Raw genomic sequence first — 24768 nt, 5'->3', positions numbered from 1 at the left:
AATCAAATTTTCAGTCCTGCAAAGGTGTAAATGTACTTTGCCTCACAGCCTTTACCTGGTCTGGCCTCTTCTCTTTCTTTTTCAGTCTCAATATTCCTGATTGTAATTAACTTCTATGCAGGTATTCCAGTGCATATGAAAGGGGCCAAGATGGGCAGTACAAATAAATTGAGAGTCTTCTCATCATGATTTATCCAGCAGTACATATAGAACAGTGATGGCGAACCTTTTTTTCCTTGGGTGCTGAAAGAGCGTGGTTGTGTGCTATCGTGCATGCGCAAGTGTCCACACCCATAATTCAATGCCTGGGGAGGGTGAAAAAAGCTTCCTGCGCCCCCAGGAGGTCCTCTGGAGGCTGGAAACGGACTGTTTCCCAACTTCTGGTGGGCCCAGTAAGCTTGTGTTTCACCTTCCCAAGGCTCCAAAGGCTTCCCTGGAGGCAGGGAAGGGTAAAAACGCCCTCCCCCAGCCCCCAGAGGCCCTCTAGAAGCCAAAAACGCCCTCCCAGAGCCTCTGTGAGAGCCAAAAATCAGCTGGCTAACACACACTTACACGCTGAAACTGAGCTAGGGCAAAGCTTTGCGTGCCAGCAGATATGTCTCTGTGTGCCACCTGTGGCACCCGTGCCATAGGTTCACCATCCCTGATATAGGATATGGGTGTTTCTACTTACAGCATTTATTAAAGTTCACTGCATTTCCCTCGAGCAACTAAAAATACAGAAGCAGTTTCTTTATTCTTTTGACCCACTAACCAAAGTATGTAATAGGGTTGATATTCCTGGAGGGGTCTGTAATATGGTAAATGATTTAGCTTTACTAGATAAATGGTCAAAGCAATGGAAACTGCATTTTAATGTTTCCAAATGTAAAATAATGCACTTGGGGAAAAGGAATCCTCAATCTGAGTATTGCATTGGCAGTTCTGTGTTAGCAAATACTTCAAAAGAAAAGGATTTAGGGGTAGTGATTTCTGACAGTCTCAAAATGGGTGAGCAGTGGGGTCGGGCGGTAGGAAAAGCAAGTAGGATGCTTGACTGCATAGCTAGACGTATAACAAGCAGGAAGTGGGAGATTGTGATCCCCTTATATAGAGCGCTGGTGAGACCACATTTGGAATACTGTGTTCAGTTCTGGAGACCTCACCTACAAAAAGATATTGACAAAATTGAACGGGTCCAAAGACGGGCTACAAGAATGGTGGAAGGTCTTAAGCATAAAACGTATCAGGAAAAACTTAATGAACTCAATCTGTATAGTCTGGAGGACAGAAGGAAAAGGGGGGACATGATCAAAATATTTAAATATGTTAAAGGGTTAAATAAGGTTCAGGAGGGAAGTGTTTTTAATAGGAAAGTGAACACAAGAACAAGGGGACACAATCTGAAGTTATTTGGGAGAAAGATCAAAAGCAACGTGAGAAAATATTATTTTACTGAAAGAGTAGTAGATCCTTGGAACAAACTTCCAGCAGACGCGGTTGGTAAATCCACAGTAACTGAATTTAAACATATATCCATTGTAAGATAAAATACAGGAAATAGTATAAGGGCAGACTAGATGGACCATGAGGTCTTTTTCTGCCGTCAGTCTTCTATGTTTCTATTATCTACACTGGGATTTCCCCTGATATGTCACATCTTTGAGGAGACTCTGATGCTTACAGAAATTACTCTTCAGTAGCAGCCAAAGGATTCTGATTTGCCCAGAGCCTACTCAGTACTCTGACATTATTTTAAACAAGTATTCTTAGCACTAATTTTCTGACCTTTTTAATTAACATTTTTTTAAAATTGCAGAAAGCAAAAAAAAAAAAAATCCCTATAAGAAACAGTTTTAAATGTTTGGAAAGTAAATATTCTGGCCAAAACATTTTTGGCATCTGAAGATTTGAGCTGAATGTGGTCCACATAAGAAGATAACAGGGTGCTGCCTTGAAAAATCTTCTTGATTAGAGTTCTCAAATATAACTAGTCCAATTAAGAGATTGGGACTAGTTATATTTGAGAACTTTAATCAAGAAAGTTTTTCAAACTTTACTTTCTAGAGCTTTCCTTACTTATCAGTCAACTCTTGATAGATGAATTTGAAGTTAAGGAAACAAACAATGATTTTTCTTGCTCCTTGATTCAAAAAATGTCCCTTGAAAAATTGGCAGGGATAGCACTGGAATGGATTAAACCATAGCTCTTCTAAAGCAACACAAATAATTTTTGATGCAATGCTGGGAGTAGGTGCTTATAAAATCCTGTAACTCATACAATTACAAATCTGTGTCAATGCTCAGTGAGGAAACCAACTTGCCGATATACAACATGATGTACAGTTGCAGCATTTGCCACCTCCCTGTGACTTCCTGAGAGCAACAATCTGGGTCCTCATTTTACCAACCTCAGAAGGATGGTGAGATCTGATCTGTTAAATTGCAGGCAGCCGGCAGGCAGCAAAGTAGCCTGCAGTACTGCACTCTAACCACTACGCCACCGTGGCTGTATAATGGGTTTGTTTTATTATGACAGTGATGCCTCCCTAAAGACAGATTTTGCTACAACATATTATTTCTAAAATTAAAATTGACCATTTATAATGACCTCTTTTTATAAACAATGACAACCAAATATCCTTATAGACATTGTATCACACTAGTATAAAAACACCTGATCTTACTCAGTAATTGTTCCCAGTAATCAGGATAAACTTCTAAAAACATTCATAAACACAAGATAAATTTTGCAACAAAGGCAAAATTTGACAACTTCATTCAAAACAAAACCCACAAACAAAAAACCAAAACCACATAGGTAAGCAGAATTGTAAAGCTCTGAAGCTATTCTCTCTGTCCTTTCAAAACAAAAAAGCAATTGTGTCGTCCAGCAATGTTAAGCCTATATATGAATATCTAAAAGAATGGTATTTTTCAGAGTATAAGACGCACTGGAGTATAAGGTGCACCTTAGTTTTGGGGGATAAAAGCAAGTGAAAAAAAATCTGCCTCTGCCTCAGCAAGTTGCAATTTGCAAACAGCACAGATGATATACAGTGATCCCTCGCCACTTCGCGGTTCACCTTTCATGGTTTCGGTGCATCACGGGGGGGGGGGGGGTTCTCCCCTCTCCCACACACGCATTGTCCCTCACGTGCCTGATATTGTCGCACCTCTCCCTGAAGGACCCCCTGTGCCAGGCGAACCAACTTCCCATCCGAATCCTGAAGATGCTGAGTGCCCACAGCAGTCACCTCTTGCACCCAGAATACCTGCAGCCGCTCTCCTCCACGCCTGTAAGCCCCATCAAGGTCAGTGCCAGGTGCAAACCTCCTTTTGCCGCCTAGCTGGGGCTTTTTTTTTTTTTGCTTCTCGCCCGTGCATGCTCCCAACTCCTTGCCCGGCTGCTTCCCCAGGCCGCAGCACTTCTGGAGCCCCATCTGGCTCTCCATCCTCCCCCACTTTAGTTTGGAGATCTCTGCTCCCCGCTGCCTTCAAGCTGAACTGATTTGGCCCCGCAAGCCTGCTGATGGCCGGGGGGGGGGGGGGGGAATGAAAGAAAGACACATCAAGCTCTTCGGCACCTTTTTCTCCAACTTTGTGCCGCAGTTTAATTCTGCTGCTTGACGCGTCTTTCTTTTGTCCCCCCCCCCCCTGCCCTGTCCCTGCCATCAGGAGGCCTGGGCCTCTTCATATTAAGCATTTATTTTAAAAAGCTTTTTTTCATTTTGGTAACTTGTCTGGAACAATAATAAAGCAGTCTTTAAAAAATAAGTCTAATAATTTGAACATTCTATAGACATTTATAGTTATTGACTTACCTCCTTGCATCCAGTTTCAGCAACTAATTAGCACAAGAAAATAAAATTCTGCCTCTCCCGTTCCCTCCCAGCAATTTGCCTCCCTGCAGCTTTAGTTCAACTTTCATTTTAGCAGTGGGCCTTCCTGCAGCTTCAATCAGCTGCTGGTAGGGAGGTTTGATAATCAGTTTTTTTGTGCTAATCAGGCTGTGCACTGTTTGCTGCAAGGAAGTAAATTGCTGGAAGGCAGAGGCCAAAGGATGGGGGTGGCTATGTAGGGCTACATTTGGTGTATTAGACGCACCCAAATTCTCACCCTCTTTTGGGGGGGGGGGTAAAAAGGTGTGTCTTATACTCCGAAAAATATGGTAAATCCCACTCCAGGTAGTCCTTGACTTACACTAGACCTGGGCCCAAAATTTCCATTGCTAAACAAGGAAGTTGTTAAATGAGTTTTGCTGCAAAATTTTACATTTTTGCCACTATTGTTAAGCGAATCACTGCAGTTGTTAACTGAGTGATGAAGTCATTAAGTGAATCCCCATTGCCTGTTAGAAGCCAGCTGGGAAGGTTACAAATGGTGATTACATGAACCCCAGGACAGTGCAAACATGATAAATACATGTCAGTTTCCAAGAGTCCGAATTCTGATCATGTGACCATGGGAATGCTGTAATGGTCAATAAGTGTGGAAATCATCACTTTTTTCAGTACCATTGCAATTTTGAATGGTCACTAAACAAATGGTTGTAAGTCGAGGACTACCTGTAAATGCCAAGGTACTTGCTTTTAAAGAAGCATAAATAGGGTTGTATTGTTCGAGTCATAGTTTCCTGGTGAGTAGGTAGCCATAAAATTTGAACATATAAATAACTCCAGTAATAAATAATTCAGGGAATGTCCTGAAACTTCATGATATGTTCCGAATCATAACTTCTTAGAATTGTCTGGGCAGTTTAAATAGGAAGTCAATGTACTCTTGTAACTCCATTCCAGTTTAGCCCATGGTTGAATATGCAATCCTTGCACTTTTTGCACATTTTAACCTTTGCAAATGGAATAGCTGGGAAATCTAGAAATGAGAGATTTTATTTCTAGAAACCTCTGAGCAGCACAAAACCAGCACGACCATCGTTTCAATGTGACTATGAGCTACAAACAACCACATCACAATCTATAACACTAAGTATTACCAAACATATGGTATTTGGAGATATTAATAAGCTTTTGGAAAGATGGCTATGATTTAATTTTCTGCTTCATTTTCTACTCCCAAAAGATATTAATGAAATGGCTTCTCTCTTTTTGGTTTCAGAAAATACTTTGAATGCTGAGCAGCAAATTAAAACAGGTGCAGGAAGGCTACATTATATTTAGAAACACAGAGAAGTATGAACTGGTGAGAAGGACCTAACAGATTTCCACAAGTTGTTGCTTCAGGAGATCCTTGTCTGAGGGAAATTCTGGGAATTTTCAACTACAACACATCTGAAGACACCAATTTTGGGAAGACTAGCCCCACAGTATTCTTATTAATTTTTACTCATTGTAGTCCCCAAGAGTAATACCTGCAGAAGAGCATGTGGAGCAATTTCCACTACCACTGCATTATCTGGAATGTGCTTCAGACCTTCCTGGAACAAGACTGGGTTGACAAGATTATTCACGTGATACTCAGCAGAGGAATTCTGTGCCAGCTCACTTTGCCACTGGCTTTCAGGGATAGAGGTACTGATCCAGCGGGATGAGCGAGACTTTGGATTTAGGATAACCTAAAAGAAGGGAACAAAAGGACATGCAAAAATTGGAGGCCACTTCTTTTGACCTGAGCCGTCCCTCCCTCCTCAGCGCTGGATACTTCTAGAGCATTACCTTTTGCAGGGCACTCAGCAAGACTGGTGCAATTGAAGCCATATAGTAGGAATGGAAAGCAACTCCAGCACTCAGCACTTCCTTTGCAAACACACCTTCTGATTTCAACTTATTCACAAATTTGGTTACGGCCTCCTGAAAAATTAGCAAAACATAAATAACGCTTTGGAGTCATTCCAATAGTTTATAGTTAATTGCATTATGCACTTGGGCCTTGCTGCTTGAAGGGTATCCATTACTTCCCACATGTTGCTCCAATGTAATCAGTCTACATTTAATATTAAACAAACTATTAAATATTCCAGGAGTTAATACTGTTGCTTGAACTGTCCAAACAATTTGAAATAATGCGCTCTCTCTCTCTCTCTATGTACTATTCTATATTATTTACACTTCTCTATCTTGCTGTTCTACCCAGAAGGCAATCAAGGCAGTCTATAATCCTCATCCTGAATGCAACCCCTGGTTAGCATTCACACAGCCTGTTAGCAGCTCTTGAAGCTAAATTTTCGTAAAAACAAGTTTAATGAGTTGAACAGCATTGAGCTTTCACATCTGGTTGACCCAGCTGAGACGATATTGAGGAGAAGTTATAGTTTTCACTGCTATTTTACCTGAGGGCCTGAGATGGTGACAGTGTCTTCAGAATTATGACAGGCAGGTACCACTCCTGGAGGGCACTTTTCCCTGCATTCCTCCCATGTCAGACCTGAAAAGGGCAAGTTACTTTAGATAAATCCAATCAAGTGAAGAATACACAGGAATACTTTTTTCCACAGGAACAGCAACATAGCATTCATACAGCTAAAAAACATTTGTTCCCTTAAATTATTTCTGTGTCTTTGTAGAACACTCTTTATGAGAAGGATTATGAAGCACTTTTCTTCATTTGTTTTTTCTAGAAAATATCACTAAAATCTCATGCTTTGTCTACTACAGTAGTCCCTATCGCTGGTGTTACGTTCCAGACCTGGCCGCGATAGGTGAAATCCGCGATGGGGAATTTATCGACTGATAGTACTTATTTAAGTATTTATATTGTAATTGTTTGGTAAGTTTTCATTGTTTTAAGTGTTTATAAACCCTTCCCACACAGTATTTATTTTAGATACAGTATTTAAATACAGTATTTACAATTTTAGATTTATTTATTTTTTGAAAAACCTGCCGATTGAGTTCGGCGGGCTGTTTAAATCTGCCGATCGACTTCCTCAGAAACCCGCGATGAAGTGAAGCCGCAGTAGGTGAAGCGCGGTATAGCGAGGGACTACTGTACCAAACAGTACAAAACTATGCATTATATACAGTGCTTTCCTATGCATATTTATTCAAAAGGACTATATTTTGGTGTGCATTGAATCAGTTTTAATTATATAAAGTTAGTGATATAGACAGCCATGGATTAGATACCCAAAAAGCAAGCTAAATTAGCTTTTTAAGTGTTTATACATCCTAGGGAATAGAACAGGAGCTTCAAATTTTTGAATAAATATAAGCCGCAAAGTTTGCACTTGAGTACGTTAGACTATTCTCAAAGCTCCCAATTAGAATGGCATCTGATCATACTGTTCTAACAGTGCAATCTAAAACACGCCTCGTCATTCTTATGCTCTATTCTTATCACCCATCTTGCATCATAGAACCTTGTCAATGCATTCAAAAAGTTCTCTCCTATTACAAGTTCTAGTGCAATCTAAAACACGCCTCGTCATTCTTATGCTCTATTCTTATCACCCATCTTGCATCATAGAACCTTGTCAATGCATTCAAAAAGTTCTCTCCTATTACAAGTTCTAGTGCAATCTAAAACACGCCTCGTCATTCTTATGCTCTATTCTTATCACCCATCTTGCATCATAGAACCTTGTCAATGTATTCAAAAAGTTCTCTCCTATTACAGGTTCTAGTGCAATCTAAAACACGCCTCATCATTCTTATGTTCTATTCTTATCACCCATCTTGCATGATGGAACCTTATCAACGTATTCAAAAAGTTCTCTCCTATTAAAAGTTCAAAGCCCAAAACAGGGTTTTTTATATTTTTTATTGTGTTAAATCATATGCTATGTTGTGTTAATTGAACTTTTAAAAATTTTATATGTGAATTCAACAAGGTGTTCATTGTTGAATTGGCTGATGCAAATAACAAAAATAAAGCCATACATACATAAATGTAGATTGTCTTTAGGAATAGACATTTACAGGCAAGCTTGGATTCCATTAAATCTAAGAAAATCAATTGAAGCTGCCAACTGTTGGTTCAATTAACCAGCAAAAGCAACAACTTCGATTCATTCCAGTGGCTGATACAGTACTAAAAAAAATACCCTAAAGTGCAAAATGCTAAAATATCTAACCAGACATATGCGATTCAAGAAGGAATGCTCACTCATTTATGGACTTCCATGGCTGCCCACTAATCCATCATTCTGAATAACTTGCAGGGTTTATGAACAAAAGAAAGCAATACTAAAAATAGCTATGCCAGGAGGAAATACTTCCCCACCTCCAGCAGCAATTAATTCAAATAGCACTTGGGTGACAAGACAAAGAATCCTGTTTCGATAATCCAAAGAAAGTTTCAAAGAAGGACTGTACTCTGTAAAACACACACACCTCATTAACAAGTTGTTTCTGGAAAACAAGTTTTGCAGATGTATCCATTGTTTTATAGAGTTGCCAAACCTGGTTGACTTGAGACAACATCTTAACCAACAACAACAAAAAAAGATGTGTGGGCATTTTGGGAAACAATGATTATTTATAGAATATATTTTTGGGATTAAATACAATTTGTCAAGTCCAATTTCTTAACTCAGACACAGGCTAATAGTGTCAGACTCTGTAAGAATCATACAGGCACAATATCTCTAATGAAAAGTAGTTATCTAAATCCAACCTGTTTTATTGCTTAATACACAATGCTAAGGCCACAAACATTTATTTCTGAGTTGAATTTAGATAACTAACATTCATTGCAAAGCCCATTTTAGAGATATTGGGCCTGTGAGATTCTTACAGACTCTGACGCTGTACCCTATGCTTGAGTTAAGAAATTGGACTTGAAAATTATATTTCATTCAAAAAATGTATTTTAGAAATAGTCATTGTTTCCCAAAATGCCCACACATCTTTTTCTGGTTGAGGTATTGTCTCTAGGTTTGACGTTTAACCCTTGCCAAAGCTTGTTTCCATGTAATTAGAGAGCCAATTCTCTATCCTACATCCCAGTGAAATTATGGGCTAATGCATAAAATCTCTTTTGTACATCCTTTTAAACTAAATTGGAAATATCAATATTAATAGCAACAGCTGTTACCAGCAAACAGTCAAACAATAGCCTGGTAATAAAGTAAGTTAGTCTTTTCTCTGTGATTGAAGAGCAATAAGCAATAATGCTAACTTTTTAAAAATCCAAATCGATCAGTGACTAAGAAGCAGTTCTAAAGATCAGTACAACATAAAGGAAAAGTCTCATTGGATATTCCTCTTAAGTCTACCCATGTTTTCAATATATTATGTAAAAGCTTCTTTAAGATGCTGTAACTTTCCCCAAACTCCCATCACAACTATGCTGTGCGGTAACCAAGGTTATAATCCAACACGTCTAGAGAGGCAGTATGATGAAAAATTGGGCTATATGATCACCCTCAAAAGAGACAAAGTAGAAATAGAAAAGAAACACAGTTTTATGTGGTATCAGAATACACTATAATATTCGGCCATTTGATCATAGTGGAATAAAGAAAGTGAACCAATACTAGGAGTTACCCTTATTTTGCATTATTTGTTTGTTTGTTAAACCTATATGAAAGACTTTTACTTACCAACAGCGGCCATGCCTCCTGGTGGCAATTTTGCATCTTTGACGCATTTTCCTCTCCAGTAAGCTGAGAGAATTACTTCTTCATGTGTTAGGGAGTTATCTGCATAGCCACAGGCCAGTTCTCCAACGGAGTGACCAATAATCCCATCAGGCTGCAAACCTGCAGCCCTGAAAACATCAATTTGTGCAATCTGTGAAGAGAATATTGTTGCTGATTTAGATATGTGAAGCAGTAATGGCAAGCCTATTCAGGTGACATCATCACCTATTATTGCATGATACATAGTTCCTAAGTGTGCCCAATTGTACCCTCATCTAGCTTTCTTTTTTTTTTTTCTCATGGAATTTCTTTTGTCCAACCAAAAAGCTATGGGTTATTTTTCCCAATTCCAAGATGGTTTCAGAGATGTCATTATATGGTACTAGACCAAAGAGTTCCTGCTGTAGTCGCACAGCATTCTCCTACAGACAGCAACCATACCAGCTATAGAAATGAACACAATGTTACTATAACACTGAGTTCCATACCTCTTGCATATGTTAAGGGAAAGGTCTATTTTCAATTATACAGTACTTGCAATCTGTTTTACCTTCATGATGCTCAAGACAGAAATTATGTTCTCCTTGTTCTCATCTTAGATAAAATTGACAGATAAGTACTTGACTCATCATGAGTCATGAGTGATCCAGTAAACTCTATGATAAATAAGGTTTCAAAGTGGCTGAAATGACATTAACTTGGAGAGATTCAGATGTTTTGAATTACAATTTCCATAATGCTTGTCTATAATGATCAATTTTGAACTGGTGGGAATTGAAATCCAAAACACTGCAGAAGTATCATGTCATCCCATCTTTCAAGCATTTTTCCAGCCTAATTCTAGACTATGACTAAAATAAATCTCCACTCTGTAACAAAGCTTGTGTACACCAAAGCAGCTTGCCAAAGTAGATCCATCCTTCTTACCTGAATAGCTGCAAGACCAACAAATGCATTTACTGTTTCATTAAAGGTATTTTCATCTGTACTCAAAAGAAGATCCGAGACTTTCAAGCCTGTGTCCTTCAGAGCCTCGTCTGAACGCAAGATGGATTGTCGGAAGAGATCAAGCTTCATTAAGCTGAGACCCATTCCTTTCCACTGTGTCCCCATGCCTGAAAATTAAAGGATACTTTTGCTATTATTAGTGAATGGATGAATTGATTTTTTATGTGACACTTGGAGCTGGATTTAAAAATTCTGTCCCAGAAGATTGAAACTTTCCCGTTAGTAGCACATATATGAAAGTGAGCCAAGCAGTTACAAGGCTGTTTGTGACTGAATGGAGTTGGGGGGGGGGGGGGGAGAGAAATTACCTGAACAAATGTACCACAGAGGTCTCCCTGAGGCCTGGGCCATTTGAACCTCCTTTATATCACTCTCACTTCCAATCAAGGTATAGCCCCTGTAGGGCATGGATGACACAGATACCCCAGAGATATCGTTAAGCATGCTCAGATATGCAGGGTGTTCCTGCATCTTGCAGCTCTGCTCTATTAGTGTTTCTACTGCTTCTTGAGTCCTCCCACAAAACTGTAATAATTGTGGCAAATTGGGAGCTTCCGGTGGAGGTGATTTGTTCCTGTTAGCTCTCAGGATGACATGAGCATTTGAACCTCCAAAACCAAAAGAATTGATTCCAGCAAGTGGGCCTTTTATGGGGGTTGGCTTGGTGACTACTTGTAAGCGGCCGTCCTCTAAGGCAGGGATATCTGGATTTGGGGTGTTGTAGTGGAGATTTGGTGCCCATACACCGTTCTCAAAAGACAGAATAACCTGAAACAGAGAAAACGTACCAAGACTGAATACTGGTTTTGTAACATATAATATAGAGATATAATTTTGGTATCAACCACGAAGGCTAAAAACCCCCTCTCTACTCTCTTAAGTTATATACGAAGACTTTAAGACCCTGTAAAATCACCCATTTTGCCCTCAAATATTTGAAGATAGAATTGCTGAAGTCTTTTTTTTTTTAAATACTGTGAAAGCCTCAAAATTAAGGAAAGATTCTGTTCATCATCATACAGTATATCTATTCTGTATTTCTCTTTCCTCCTTCCCATTCTCTCCCCTTTTCTGTGTTGGCAACCTTGCTCTTTCCTCCTGCTTTCACCCATAAGGATCAATGAACCCAACTTTTACCTCTGCATTGGATTGTTTACAAATGATCATTCTGTTCTCATTCTCATTCACAACACAAGTGGGAGCAACATATACAATGAGACAAGTATCAAATCTTTACCTTGGCTAAAGCTGCAAGACCAGAAGCTGGTTCAGGATGGCCCATGTTAGATTTTGTGGATCCAATCAACAATGGTGGCCGTTCTGATTGGCAAAAGACATTTATAATGCCATTCACTTCCTGCGGATCCCCAACCTAAGAATAAAAGAAAGATTGGAAGATTTCAAAGCTAACAATGACTGCTTCATCCTGTAAGTTTTCTTCATAAAGTTTATACATAGTTAATACGGTTGAAAATAGAGACTATTATGATTGAGCCTAGTAGGGAGGCAGCATGCATATATAAGATGGGAATAATTCTTTATATGCAGTCCAAATCTTCTAATGTGACTCAGATAATATTCATTAGGGAGATTTTGAAATTATAAACCAATTTGAATAGTACTGAAATATTGGGATAAAATAACAGGCTAAATTCATGATTTGCTGTGAAGTTGTCTTCTCTAGTGAAAATTGTAAATGGGAAATCTTATTTTTTGTAGTTCAGTTAGAGGGATACAAAAAGAAAGATGATGGAATTCTACAAGAATTACAATGACTATCAAAAGAAAATATTCAGAATAGAAATAGAATGTACCTTTGTGCCTGTGCCATGGGCTTCTATATATTCTACTTCTTCAGGTTTAATTCCAGACTCTCTGTACAGAGAACTGACCAACTGTTGCTGCATCCACCCAGAAGGAAATGTTACGCCTAAGTAAGAAGAACCATTAGTCCTCAATCTTGCAAAAATTTAAAATTAACATTTTAAAAAGAAGCATGATTATAAACATAAACTACTAAAAAATCCTCAATTCAACCTAGGAATAATAAAACAAATATGTATTATATCTAGTAATATAAGTATTATTAGAATTGTGTATGTATGATGCTTTGAATATTCTAAAAACTTAAGTTAACTACAACATATGATTATGATGAATTCATGTAAAATATTCAATTTTACAAACAGAAAAAGACAACTTGCAGAACTTTCTAAAAATCAGCAATTTTTCAAGTAGCACAGAACCATCAATAAGTTCTCTGTGACTCAGTGAATGCTGAGTCATTCATTGCTATGTGTTTTCATGCTTCACAAGGATTTCTTATAATTTATGATTAAGGGCATTTTCACCGGAGACTTTTATTACTGTGGAATTGCTCTATCTTATTCATGTAATATTTTTTAAATGATTAAAGTTCCATTTCTAACACTCCAAATTTTATTCTGATTCCTCCTTCTCCCCCCACCCCCTATATAACAGCATTTTCGCTGAAGCACTTTGCTCTTCTCAAGTTCTTATACCCTGGATATGGGGATCTGGATTTGGGACCAATGTTTTACATCTTTTGGATTTGGGACTTAATGTGTTAAGCCTATCTCCAGTTTACTGTTCCTATTTCCATTAGTTTCTTACTGAAAATCAACATATCTCATTGTTCAACTTTGCTATTAAATTCCTAGAGGAACTATCAGGAATTTGAATAAACATTGGCTTTGAGGCTGCACAATGTCTGGGTACCATGAGTGGCCTTTAGTATTTTTAAAATATTCAGGCATCCATTCATATTTTTTTCTAAGTAAAGATGGAAAGAGGTAGTTGCTATGATGAAGTGGCAATTTTTGCTGTAAACTGAAGTATCCTACATTAATTGTAGGCTGATTGTAGAGATTGATTCTTTTTTTTTTAAATTCTGGAGAGTTAATGATAGTCAGTGTACTCACCAATGAAATAGATGATACCACAATAGGAACCAATGAGACATACCAGTTGATCTAAATATGGTACAGACATTCTAATCCAAGGAGAACACTGCTGTTTTCTGCAGGATAATTCTTAAAACCTTAGAACTTCCAAGAAAGGAATGATCTTTTACCTTGTTCTTTAAATCCATCTGTGTTAATTCCAGAGTTTACTATGGTAGCATAAATCCGTTTGGCTTTTGATTTCTTGGTCAGAAACACAGCTACAACAGCTTCAGAGCGACAATAACCATTCCCTGGAAAAATCCAGAAGCATAAAAGCAACAGATTTAGACTTTATTCATGTTTGCATAATTGGATTTCTAACCTTTGTTTTCAGAAGTGCTGAACAACCAAACAGTAAAAAAATACTAAATCATGTTTACAGTATTCTCGTATTTAAAATGGGGGATTTTTTAATTCCACGTATTTTTGGAGTTGTCACTCTTCAGAAAGTTACAGAAAAAAATTGATTAACAGAATAAATTTATGCAAGAATCTTACACTATGTTCTGTTAATAAAACTTGGCTTCCTATTCTTTTGACTGGCCACACCCTATTTTCCATAATTTTACTAATCATCTGGCATAAAGGCTACAATTCTGTTTTTCAAATATTTAATTATTAGGGGTATTAATTTTATTTGGATTTTAGTAATATTTCCTAATTTATTTTGAAGGAATATTAAATGTTACAGAGAAAACTGTATTATAAAATCTTTTCCCAATCAAAAAACATTACTGTATAAGAAAAAAAACTGTAAATAAACATATCTAAAATATGCATTTTAAAATTTATCATTGCACTAATTCTCCTTGTAGTCTCTATACAAAATGCTTATCATCATCACAAACTGAAGGGTATCACATAATAGCTTTTGTATCATTCTAAAACTAGTTAAAGTTAATAATAAAGTATTGGCTTTTAATAAGTATTCATTAAAAAGAATTCTCTTAAAAGAAAAAGAAAAAATATAGAATTAGCTTGCAAGCTAGGTTGATATACGTGTTTTCTCTCATTTCTTCCTATATTTTTAAAATTTAAACCTATTTCATTTATTTACTACAAACAAATTATGGTCAAAGTGGCTTTTTTGCCATATAATTTCTTTGCCACTCCAAACTTTATGGAATGATATGTACTTTGCATTTTTATAACTTTCTAGCTTTTTATCCAAGCTGCAATTTATGGAGAAGGAGAAACATAATATTAGAGGATAGTAATACTTCAAAATGGTCTGATTTCCCTGTTGGTAGTTTCTTTGCCTGATCTGAACCTACCAAGTAGTTCTCAAATTAAAAAGGCAATTAAAAATAATTTATTACTGCTGGAGAGGCCTTGAAGGGGAACCCCCCCCCCCCCCCACACACACACACCTTCTCTGGCTTTTCTGATTAAATGAAAGCTCTGAAAGCAAATATTTTAGCATACTCAAATCCTTATAACATTTGTCCTAAATATTTAACAATGAGAAAAGCAATCTTATTACCTTCAGCATCAAAAGATTTGCAAGTCCCTTCAGGGCTCAACATGCCGAGCTTCATGAACTGTACAGATGTATTGGGTTTCAGGATAAGGTTGACTCCACCCACAAGAGCTGATTCACACTGCCCACTGCTGATTGCTTTGTAAGCATTGTCCAGAGCAACAAGGCCAGAGGAACAGGCTGTGTCAATGGACATACTGGGTCCTTTGGAAATAAAGTTATGAAAAGACAGATTACCAACTTTATAAACTTTTTCAGTTATCCACCAAACCTGCCCAATTTGCTTCTCTTGTGAGAAAAGGAAGGAGTCCCATTCTTCATGGATTCCAATCCTTAAGAGAAATTGCTATTTCTTTGTCAACAGCTGTGCTTCACATTGTAGTAGCAAGCCACCCGGAAAAATTTCTAAAAGCCCTCAATTATATATCTCACCATCTTAAAACAGTCTGTATAAACACTTGCGTAAACCCTTATATAGGAATTAGCAGCTCACACGATAGTTACTGGTAGTTTCTAATACCGGTAACTAAGATTGTAACTCTTTACACTTGCCTTTGAAATCAAAAAAGTAAGAAATTCTGTTGGCAAACATCGCACGTTGACAGCCAGTCATACTGTATCCCAGCAACAGTTCAGGATCTACACTAAATGCTTCGGCAGCTTCTGACCCACTCACACCAATCCACACGCCTGTGTCTGTGCCTCGAATGGTAGTTGGGTCAACACCTACAAAGGAGGAAGACATATTTAATTCTCTGTGATTTGCAAGTCAAAAAAACCTCAGGCATATCTGATATCCATAAGATGGAAGCACGGACAAGAAAAAAAAGGTAATAATAAAGGAATTATTTATTGTAATATTTATAATTTATTTAACTATTTTAAAAGTCTCTCAAGCTCTTCAGAGTGGCTCAGCTGAAGTTTGTTACTTTTATTCTATCAAACTAACTAATATTTCCACAAAAAAGAGTTGGCTATAGCTTTTTAGTTTCTTTACATGCACATTAGAATCAAATGAATATGGCAAAGCTAGAGAAAGATACCAGTGGTTGCTAATGATTACTTTAAACACAATCTTCCTCTGTCTATTCTATGCATGAATAAATCTGAATATAATCAACTTTTTATCCAAACTTTAATTTGTACACTCAGTCCATAGACAATAGGATTTTTGAATAAAGAATTCCAGGCTCTTTTGCTTACCACCATCCAAAATGGCTTCATAAGAAACTTCCAATAACAGACGTAGTTGAGGATCCATGGTATGAGCTTGTTTTGCATGGACTCCAAAAAATGTGGCATCGAATTTGCTGATCTCTTTGAGTTTCCCGTTTCTCTTGGGCAGTCCATAAATTCCTGAATTAAACAAGAAACAAAAGAATTTCATCAGTCGTGTGGTATATAATTACTGAATGAGAAGGTGTCATTATAAATCAGGTGCAGATAGCACTTATTTTGCATGCTACTATTTTTACATCTCAGCAGGTAAAGTAAATATGGAAACAAGTTGTAAGATACTGCCACAAGTTGTTTTTGAAGACCACATCATATATATATATGATATGGTCTTCAAAAACAACTTGTGGCAGTGCATTGTTCTCTGTTGGAGCACACAACTTGTCATGGATTCAGCAGTAGTTATACCAGTAGTGGGCTTTAAATCCCATTGCTATTGGTTTGCTCATGCTGCTGCCGCTACTGTTTCGCCAAACCAGGAGCAACCCACCGCTGAGTTATACCTAACAAATCCAGACTAGCTTCTATTGTTTGCTGAAGTTGGTGTGGCCAATAAATTTAGATAAATAAATAAATTATTTTACTGCATTTATTTTGAATCAATATCTAAGATTGATCCAATAAATAACATCAATACAACTGACAGCTAAACGCTGTTAATTTGGTATATTTTTCCAGCTATAAAAACTTCCTTTTACTCTAATATCTTGGTTAAACTACCCAGTTTATAAACTACACTGTAGAGAAATTAGGAATGATCCTTTCAAGCATCTCTAATTTTCATATAATGATGAGAGGCCTGGGTATTAGGAAATAAAACAAGTTGAGGGGGATGCAGGAATTTTTTAGTGAGAATGGAAATGACTTACTTTCTTAATCAAAATAAAATAGGAAACTGATCAGTCTAAAACAATTCAATCATTTAAAAAGAATGTTTTTTTATCCTGCTACTGCTTATTCAATCCAATCCTCATAAAGACTTTTTTTTCAAGCTTCTTTTTCTACCATCAACTAAGAATTATTTAATGTACCTGGTTTCCATCTCCGATCATCTTCTGTAACCATGTCCACTCCATTGATCAAATTTTCCCAAAATTCTTGCAAATTTTCTGATTCTGGCAGCATCCCTGCTATACCGGCAATTACTACATCTTCCATCTTTCAATGCTTTTCTGAATAGAAAAGAAAAAACAAGTTAGATCTAGGCTGTGAATATTGCCAAAAAAAAAAAGATAACAAAAGGGTTTTTTACATTATCTTTCACTGCTCATTGAAGAATTAATTTTCTTTCTTTGCTATGACCACAGATTCTTTTAATGACCCAATTGGAGGACAGCAGAACAATATTATATATGTTTGCATAACCACATACTAAATATGTGGGTGAATCATTAAAAGAAAGTGAGGTGCCAACATTGCTCAATGAATTTAATTATTCAAATAGAGCAGGACTTAGCCTAAGGAGATTATGACCATTGAAGGCTCCTTCCTTCCATATTACAAGACAGATCTTCGTTTTTGGTTTGCCTCATCGCCAGAAAGGGACACCCACTACCTCTTGAGTCCAGGAACAAAAGCTGTCATTCTCCTACACACTCACATCCCACCACAAGTACAACCTCTGGCTTTATTTTGAAGGTCTGCTCCAAATAGTCTGTTTTGGACCAAAGCCATCTTAAGGCTTCTTCCAAGCAGATGATCTGTAGAGCTTCCTTTCAATCTTATGGTAACTCTTGCAATTGGCAAACAGCTCCTGGCCTATGCCTTCCCTCCAGGGACTGGCCACTGCTTTGTGTGGCCATTTCATCTTGCACTGTCAGGCTCTTATGTTCTCTGATTATGAGCAGTTTCCATTTTGCAATTACCTTGTGACTGATTCAACAGTGGCCTATTAAGCCAATGAACTTTCTTCAACCCATTCCTTGTGGAAAGTCCCTATGCCACTCAAGCCTTAGATATGCCACTGGGCATCCTTTTAGGTCATTCCCAGGCTGAAAGGAGCAGGATCCCTTTGTTTTCTATTCTCTTCCCACGGTACTGCAAAATCCCCCCCCTTTTTTTTTAGTTGCAACATAAGCAAGCGCATTGGAATGAAGTTACCAAGTTTATGTGAATGCTACTTTTCTTCTATTAGTTCTTCCTTCTTATAAAAATTTCATTGAATGAACAACTTATTCCCTTTGTTCTAATCATCACAGCATTAAAAGTGATAATGGTAGAGAGAAAGAGAGAGAGAGAGAAGAGATGGAAGGAAGGAGGGAAGATGTGTTTGCATTAGTATCTAAATAGAACCTCAAAATAATGTTGGGCTAGAAGACTTCCAAGGTTCCTTCCAATTCTGTTATGCTATTAATGTATGAAAGCAGACAGGTGTGCAAATATCTGCAAAAATCAAGGGGGGACCCATGAGGATAGCTCAATTTGTAAAAGGAAAAGGCAGCTACCAGGAAAACCTAAATGAGCAGAATAAGTGAAAAATGATAAACAGGTAGAATGGGCACAATATTATAGAGCTTCTTCTGTTTCCAGTAAGGATACCCTGAATCCAATTAATTCTGTTTTAGATAATTATTGCACTCCACTGATTTTTGCTTAGGTGTGCCATAGATTTAACAATAACTATGGTCATTTTGTTACCTGACATATTTTGAATGAAACTGAACTATTGCTGATCACAATCTTAAAGAGTGTTTTTGAATGGATTACTTAGATAATAATACTGCTTCCTCCAAAATAAGACATCCCCTGATAATAAGCTCAATTGGGCTTTTGAGTGCATGGCAATAAGGCGAAGTGCTTATTCAGGATTCAAAAAAATATAAGACGGGGTCTTATTTTCAGGGAAACGTGGTAGCAGTTTACTTTATCTACTCAGTCTCAAAGGACTGATAGAATTTATGATTTGGTTAGAAAAAATAAGAACTAGAAAACATGTTTTATTCAGTCATCTAATTAAAATTAGATTAGGCATACTTCCAAGAGTGAATGCACTGAAGTTAACAACTGTAATTAAAATTAAGTAAAATTAGAAAAGTTTTAGACCACTAAAATGTGTTATAATAAGGCAACATGTGATATATTTGAGTTTTGAACGACATACCTTGTACTGAAAATGACTATGCAAATAGCATACGGGAATAAACAATTATTTTAATTTAAATTTAAAATTTACATGTCATAATCAAAAGTACATGCTAATATTTGTGGTTTTCAATAAATACATCAGCAAAGCTATTCATATCCAATTTCTTCTGTCTGTGAGTTGCGTAAATCCAAAGGCACCTTACTTCTCTTCAGGAACAAATTTGGAAGAAAGGGACAAGATTGGGAGACAGCCGCTCATATGTTCAGAGAGGTTACACCCCGTCCAGTATTTTAGTTGCATTTTAATGTAAGCTGGAGACAATGGAGACAACTAATGAAGCTACTACCCATCCTGTTTCCTTTTACGTTTGATGGTCCTACTGGAAATATTCAACATCATTGTGTGCTAGAAAGGGTAATGAGGATGATACTTTCCCAGCAGACAGCATACCGGTATATACAGGTGAACCGTCAATAGTGGCCTTCAGCTCTTCTGCATTGTTCAATAATATGTCTCCCATCTTACTCTTGGCAATGCCCCATAGATTATCTATGGAGTTCAGGTCAGATAATGCTGCTGACTAATCAAGGACAGTAATCTTATGGTCATTGAACCAGGTTTTGGTGCTTTTGTCAGTGTGAGCAGCTGACAGATCCTGCTAGAAAAATTAAGTCACCATCCTCATAAAGCTCATATGCGGATGGAAGTGTGGAGTGCTCCAAAATCTCTTGGTAGACGGCTGCATGGACCCTGAACTTAATGAAACACAGTGGATCAACACCAGCAGATAATATGGCTCCCCAAATCAACACAGACTATGAAAACTTTATACTGGACCTCAAGCATTTTGCAGTTCTCCATTCTTCCTCCATACTCTGGGTCCTTGGTTTCCAAATGAGATGCAAATGTTGAGGCTACTTTCAAGGCAGATATCTCTCTGAATATCGCCCTGAATTTTGAAGATCTTTTTCAGTAACATCAGAAGCTCTGCCATTATTGTAGGCACTGAGGAATTTCGTAAGGAAATATCTCTGAAATTACGACCAAAAGAGATCAGGTGGAGTACCTCTATGCAGTAGTGCTGGGCTCAGAAAATTGTTTTGGGTATTAAAATGAAGCCAAATTCACAAATCCTTCCAGATGACAATATATTCCTGGTTATTCAAAGTTTCTTCATTACAGAAATCACAACTGGTTAGCAGAAGTAATGTTTCCATTATTATTGTTAACAAAAAGGGAGAAGGAAATCAGATCACCCAATATTTTATCAGTAGATCGCAATCTACCTTTTTTCTGACTTCTAATTTAAGTTTTGAAAGACTTATGCTATTAGAAATGAGCTATTTAACTGTTGCAAGATTCCTATATTCTATAGAACACAAGGCAATTATCCCTTGTTGGATAACTTTGTTTAATGGTCATTTCCCTTCATGTCCTTTATGAACTTTTAGGGACATCTGGGTATCTGATTTGAAAAGAGTGGGTTTAGGAGACTTTTGACCTGATCTAGCAAAGAGGTTTCAAATGATCTAAAAAAAATCTGAAAGCAGATTTGTTTTTGCAGTGTTGAAAGTGGTGTGTCATAGAAACTGTAATTTGTTTCACAGTTGCTCTGGAAGTTTTACAGATGTTTCCCAATGCTTGAGGATCAAACCAGGAATTATATTGAAATACAATATATTTCATTGTGTCATTGCCTTATCTTCTTTGACATCCCTAAAGCATTTGCTTGTAGAACTAGGCAAAGGAATAGTCCTAAAGTCCTCAAGTTACATACAATATAAATCAAATAAATAAATAGATGGATGAATGGATTGATGGATGGATAGATAGATAAATTTAGTGATTGTTCAGTTACAATGGTACTGAAAAAAATGACTTATGACTGTTTTTCAGAATTACAACCCATAGTAATGTAATCAAAATTCAGATGCTTGGCAACTGACTCATGTTTATGATGTTTGCAGTGTCTCACTTAGCAACAGAAGTTTTGGGTTCAATTGTGATCATTGAGGACATATCATTCCTCTTCAGAAAAGATTATATAATCCCAAAGCCTTCTTGATGCTGTCTTAAAGATGGCACATACTTGGTTTTCCCAGAGATTCTTTTCCATTATTGATCTGTTTTTGTAGAGTTCAATATGTCCCCTACAGTAAGTATACTTACATATAACACTTAAGTTACAGAAGAAATATTGCTAATCCCGTTGTGACTGCATCTTAATTATAACAGAATGGTGCAATAACTGAATTAAGATTCTGGGTGGAGCAGAATCCAGAACTATGAAATGTATTCAACGCTATTATTAGATGAAATTAGGTATTAAATTAGCAAATCAGGAAGGGCATACTTGTTACCAGGCTCTAAACCTTTTCTTGCCCTTGTTTTACCTTTCTTGAGCAGTTCACAGATGCCTGCAATAAGTAATGATGCTTCTGGTGTCAATCACTGTTTTCTCAAACATATAGTAAAATAAATCCATGTTTTATATTAATTATTGCTCTAAAAGGCGCATTAGGGTTTATTTTCCAGTTAGGTCTTATTTTGGGGAAAATACGGTACTAAATGAGGCTGTCTGTCTGATGATCTTAAGGGGGGGACTTATATTATGAGCATCCTGAAAATCATGGTAGGACTTATTTTTCCAGTTGGATTTTATTTTGGGGGAAATACAGTAAATAATTTGGCAATGTTAACACAAGATACCTAAACATATCAAGTAAAGACCTCATAGACGCATTTATACAGTGTGCTAAATTTATGGATTGTGACCTATTAAATAGTTTGAATCGAATTAATGGTTCAAAGTATTAAGCAATTCCAGACAATTCATCACACAGATTATGAATGCTCTTTGATAACAGAGTTCTAATCTCTGTAGGGCTGATAAATTTGGCTCTCTCAGTTGTCTCTATCTTGTCTCTATCTACCTTTTAAAACAACATTGAAGGAAAAGAAAGGAGACAGAAGGCAGCAGCTCAGGTGGAGCAGAATTGCTTGTTTCAAGAGCAAAGCAACACTATAAATACCCCATGTTACTTCCACTTATTCAGCTAGTATACCAATTGAAATAGATGATTAAGCTATTTCACTCCCCCAAACTTGGCAGAACATAAAACGATAGGACAGAAGAAAGAAAGCTGTAGCAATAGAAAGCACAAATGTGCTTCTATAAGTATAGCAAATGTGGTGGTGGTGTAGGATAGTAGTATGTGCCATTAATTCAAAATAAAAATCCTTTTTAAAAAACAGTCCTGGGATCCTATGTTATTTATCTTGATTTAGGGGATAAAATAGTCATTGATTGTTTTGCCTTTGACAACTCAATATCTTAGCCAGCCTAGATTTGGAAATAACCACCAATAGATAAGACAGTAGAGGAAGACAGAAAGCAAAGACAGTCCATGCATAATACAGGTGAACATTGCATGTAGCTTAAGTAAACACAAGAAGTAGGAACAATAGACAAAGAATGTAGTAAAGAAAGTAAGCATTAATTATGCACCTACTCAGGACAGGATTACAAATATGTACTAGAAAAAAAACGGTCATTATAAATTTAAGGATTCCTATTTTGATGGAGAACAAGCCAGTTTTCTACATCACAGCAGCTTTGGACCATTTGGGATGCTTCCTGAGCAACCAGGTGTTGCTCCAACCCTTTCACCAATCAATTGAAAGAAATATTGGAAAGGTAATGTCTCAATACCGCTGAGAAATACTAGTTTGGTTAAAATTGCATTCAGGTATTCTTCATATTTGCATTCAGATATTCTTCATATTTACCTTAACCAAAGCGAGCATATATTAAAGGGCCATGGGCTGTCCTTGTACAATACAAAATACTTATGAAGGGATCCTTGGGGATTTCTTAAGTTTTCCCAGTATGCTTTTCTTTCACTTATGCAAATAAAATATATTACTTCTTTTCCTTACGTTGATGACTATAATAAATTATCTAAAAATTACTGTGAATTGCTCATGATCCAAATACTTTGCTGGCCAAAATGAAATACAAGGTCCCATCCTTGCACAAATTCCACTTACAGAATTCAAGGGGAGGGCTTTTCAACCTTATTTTCTTATAAATAATTACATTCTAGGAAGAGCCTGTTGATTTAGACAAAAATAATCTAATCCAGTGTATTGTGTCCAGCAGTTGGCTACTAGCCGGAATGCTAAATTGCATTCATCGCCACCACTCATAAGTGCTTGTGGGGCCAGCGTGATTTTGCTTCTGCACCTGTGGAGGTAGCAAAATTGCGCACAGAGTTGCAGGTGCATCCATGTTTTGGTGAGGTTTTTTTGCTTCTGTGCATGCCGAAACACGGGCGCATCTGTGGCTGCACAAGTGCAGAAGCAAAATCGCGCTGGTCCCGCAAGCACTTACAAGCCACTGCGGCAAGCACAATTTAGCGTTCCGGCTAGTAGCCCACCGCTGATTGTGTCTTAGAATGACCTGAGCAATATATCTGGAAAATTTAAAAAAGGAAATCACATCAAAGGCTTTTGACCAATTTAATGGATACGAGATAGACAGTGTATCAGAGTCAGCAGTGAGTGCTGTTCAGTTCCAAAGAAACTGACCATTCTAATTTGGAATATTCTGCTCTCCAGGAGAATTTGAAGACAGGACAAAAAACAACTATGGTACTGGACCCCAAATAGCTATTTGCCTCTTAAACAGGCCTTTGTCCTCTCCCCCATTTTACAACCCTGAGGTAGAATTTTCAAACTTTAACAAGCTATTCACCTTCTCAGCTGTGATTAATTTGAACAGTTTGTTAAAAGTTTGTCAAATAGTCATCAGGACTATTTGAGCTATCATCTGTTGAATAATGGTGGATTCTTTTAAGCAAACTATAGTTTAAAAGACATTATCAACTGGTTTATAATAAAAATTATTGTTTAGTGTGACATCTAAATATATTCAAGCATACATGTATTTCAAATCTATTTTGATTTTGCATTGATATATTTCAAATCTCTTGCTAGCATGTCTACTTCAGCAATTTAAAAGATTGTTCAGCCCAGATTTTATATACCAATCTATTACAGCATTTTTATGTGCATCCAGTATTTCCATTAATAAACTTGAATTTCCAGAAAACTGAAGTGCCTATTATGATATGCAACTTATTCTAGTTCCTCAATTTGTTGACTGAGAAAACTCACTGAATATAGATTACTTCTCTTCCTAGTTACTTGTGGTTACACATAGAGCCTAGCACTGAAGCCCTAAACAAATTTCTTATGGATATTCTCACTAAACTAAGACTTTTTTCTAAGTTTACTAACGCAGCTGAATCTACTTAGAAGCAACTCATGTTGTATGTCACTGAACTAGTAATGTGTGACACGGATTTCAACTAAGGATAAATGCAACCACTTTAAAAAAAACCTACTGTAGCAAACAGATTAGTACTGCTGAAGTCAACAAAACTGCATTTTAATTTAGGGCCATCACTGA

General features: G+C 37.0%; 1 protein-coding gene across 2 annotated transcripts in view; it reads right to left on the bottom strand.

Moving 5' to 3' along the window:
• FASN (fatty acid synthase) overlaps positions 1–24768 on the bottom strand; it is a 60475-nt gene that overhangs the window by 33705 nt on the left and 2002 nt on the right. For both annotated transcript variants that reach the window (XM_070740123.1, XM_070740124.1), the window contains exons 2-14: positions 17242–17382; positions 16178–16330; positions 15527–15700; positions 14978–15178; positions 13623–13745; positions 12343–12458; positions 11766–11900; positions 10837–11296; positions 10448–10635; positions 9482–9671; positions 6269–6363; positions 5655–5789; positions 5351–5554 (exon numbers count right to left, since the gene is read on the bottom strand). In XM_070740123.1, the coding sequence (XP_070596224.1) occupies positions 5351–5554; positions 5655–5789; positions 6269–6363; positions 9482–9671; positions 10448–10635; positions 10837–11296; positions 11766–11900; positions 12343–12458; positions 13623–13745; positions 14978–15178; positions 15527–15700; positions 16178–16330; positions 17242–17368 (2301 nt within the window). In that variant the 5' untranslated portion in view covers positions 17369–17382. The remainder of the gene's footprint in view (positions 1–5350; positions 5555–5654; positions 5790–6268; positions 6364–9481; positions 9672–10447; positions 10636–10836; positions 11297–11765; positions 11901–12342; positions 12459–13622; positions 13746–14977; positions 15179–15526; positions 15701–16177; positions 16331–17241; positions 17383–24768) is intronic.

This window comes from Erythrolamprus reginae, chromosome 2 (genome assembly GCF_031021105.1).
Source record: "Erythrolamprus reginae isolate rEryReg1 chromosome 2, rEryReg1.hap1, whole genome shotgun sequence".
NCBI lineage: Eukaryota > Metazoa > Chordata > Lepidosauria > Squamata > Dipsadidae > Erythrolamprus > Erythrolamprus reginae.
The sequence above is the reverse complement of the archived record's forward strand: the minus strand, read 5'-3'. Positions and strand labels throughout refer to the sequence as shown.